Genomic DNA, 2,679 nt, shown 5'->3' on the forward strand with positions numbered 1-2,679 from the left:
GGAGAGCACTTAAATTTAATATGAGCATTCTTGCACTTTTGCAAAACTTTTTCCCAAACACAAATATTGTTTTGTAGATAAAATAACTCAAAAGATTAGGTGGCAATTCAAACTCCGTGTGAAAAGGATAAATGCAAAATGATTCAAGTCCCATGTACTGTCCAAATCTAGTATTTAAATATCCCATGATTAGCACTCCTCCATATAATCCAAATACATTTGCATCTTCTTATAATCACAAATATAAGAAATTGAGATGATTATGTTTATGTATACATAAGTGTGCTCATGTATGCATGCATGAGTACATGGGTGGATGTGATTGTATTTTTGCATGTGTGTAAGTGTGGGCATCTTAACGTTTGTTTGGTTTCTTTTGTGTTTGCAACATTGTTTCTTTTTCTAGAAGTATAAGGTTAGCATAAATAATTGAAAGTTCTTAAGATATATGAAATCAACTTGTGCTTCTATTGATGTGATGCATAAATATGTAGTTTGCTACAAATGCAACCAAACATTGAGTTTGTTAATAACCTATAGCTTGTTTATCTTGGAGTATATCTTTGATTGGGTGGAGTGGTGCATATATACTAATTGTTTTACCTCATTCAAGTATCACGTGTTGATGTTTTGTTTTGCTTGCAGTACCAAGAAAAGAGATGGCACCTAATTAATAAGGTACTAAACTGCGCATGTACAATATGGTTGTACTTATTTATTGTATGCATATAACACTCTTTCATATTTCACTTGTCACAAGAGTCGTTTCTATCTACGACCCTTGTACTTCTCGTACTGCTCATATGCTGCATAGGCTGTAGATCCGAGTGATGCAATGTTGGGAAGTCCAGATGCAGGGTTGTGTGTTGAGGTAGCTCCTGTCTTGTTACCTTCAAGCTACACACACACACACACACACACACAGAGCATTAAAGGTGAAAGTAGTCCCTTCATACATAGATGATGACATGCACTATATATCATGCATTTATATATGTGTATACACTAGTGCACACATACATATTCATATGCATACATACATTTTACACACATAAACGTAAATACATATACACATACATAAAAGAATAGAATACCCAAAGTGTTAAAATTTGAAAGACAATCCAAGTTTTTACTTTAAAGGGCTATACTAAAACCTCAAGTTATTTGTGAAGAGATTGAAAGGCTATAATACAACTCTGCCTTTCCTAATAAATACATTATGATGTTGAAGGGCAAATTTATTTCTACCTTTCTTGTGAAGAATCATAACAAACCCTTTCCCCCCTCTTACCCCCCCTTATACTCACAATTAGATATTGTAAATGGCAAGGTGTAATGAAGGGGACCTAAAAGAGAGAGAGAGAGAGAGAAGTAAGAAGACTATAGAAGAGAGAGAAGAAGAGAGCAGAGGAGAGAGAAAGACTAGGAGAAGAGAGAGAAAGACAGGAAAACAGAGAGAAAGAAGGAGAAAGAGGGGAGAGAGAGGGGAAGCTATGGAAGCTAAGGATGAAGGTGAGGAGACAGACTTGTATTTTCAAAATGGTACCCTAATCAAGTCCTTGTACACCTTAAATATCCCATCAGAGTAACCAGGTATTCGCATGTGCTAACCCCGTATAAGACCCTCTAATCCCTTTCTTTACGCAACGGAGAATGTTTAAACTCACTCCCCTATATAACTCAAAACACTACGTGATAAGTCGATGGCCCTTCCCCCTCGCCCCCTTTCGAATGTATGGCAACTTCAGATTCTATTCCCGTTGGTACTAGGGATGTGCATACGTACTTGTGTAAGTACTACGTATATATTCGCAAATATATGTGCATGCGTGCATACATAAATATATATATCGAGCGACAGAGATACACAGAGAGAGAGAGAGAGAGAGAGGGAGCTGGTTGTGTTATTTTACCAAGGCGAAGGCAGTGGAAGCAACTGCGCCAAGCTCGCCGAGGCGGCCATTCTGCTGGTATTTGTTCTCCTCGTGGACGCGATGATCGTAGCCATCATCGCGGTTGTATCCGGGGCCGGTATTGGTGTAGCCACCATTGACGTAGCCGCCATTCACGTAGCCGGTGTTGACGTAGCCATCGCCATTGAATCCATGGCCGTTGTATCCGTAGCCTTGATAGGAGGGAGGGGGAGGCGCCTCCCCACAGTAATCATACTCGCTGTCGTGGTAATGGCTGCGCCGTTGTTTGAAAGACATGACTGCAGTGACTGATGTGTGTATATGAGAGAGAGAGAGAGAGAGAGGGGTGGATGTATATCTATTAATTGCCTTGGTATAAACCTTCTCGCTCGCTTCGACCTTATATCGTGCCTCCCTTACCGGCCCACCGCGTGAAGAACTCGATTCCTCTCGTCCTTTTGCTTTACCATTATGCGGCGCCACCTTTCACAATTATACATATGCGTTTTAGATTCGATTCTTCCACCATTGCTTTGTCACCCTTCGGGCCCTTTCATTAGTTGCCATTACTGTCACCCCCATGGCGCTCCTTTCACACCCTCTTCATTCTCAGCAGATCTCTCTCTCTCTCTCTCTCTCTCTCAGAGAAATCTCCACCACGGTTCACTCCTCCCAAGCATGCTCATGATAGATGCCCTCTCAAAGATATGCCTAAAACCACACATATTAACGAGGCAAGTGGATATGCTTACTAGGACCACCCTCA

At 40.8% G+C, this 2,679-nt stretch overlaps 1 protein-coding gene across 1 annotated transcript; it reads right to left on the reverse strand.

The window, feature by feature from the left end:
• Nucleotides 1-594: 594 nt before the first annotated feature.
• LOC148029818 (uncharacterized) lies at nucleotides 595-2,288 on the reverse strand. The gene is made up of 2 exons (XM_087686123.1): nucleotides 1,914-2,288; nucleotides 595-897 (listed from the first exon to the last, which is right to left on the reverse strand). Exons 1-2 carry the CDS (start codon nucleotides 2,208-2,210, stop codon nucleotides 769-771), a joined length of 426 nt encoding a protein of 141 aa, XP_087542249.1. The 5' UTR covers nucleotides 2,211-2,288; the 3' UTR covers nucleotides 595-768.
• Between the last annotated feature and the right edge of the window lie 391 nt (nucleotides 2,289-2,679).

This window comes from Lygodium microphyllum, chromosome 10 (genome assembly GCF_053477565.2).
Source record: "Lygodium microphyllum isolate KBCC chromosome 10, Lygodium_microphyllum_v1.1.10, whole genome shotgun sequence".
In the NCBI taxonomy this organism is placed as follows: domain Eukaryota; kingdom Viridiplantae; phylum Streptophyta; class Polypodiopsida; order Schizaeales; family Lygodiaceae; genus Lygodium; species Lygodium microphyllum.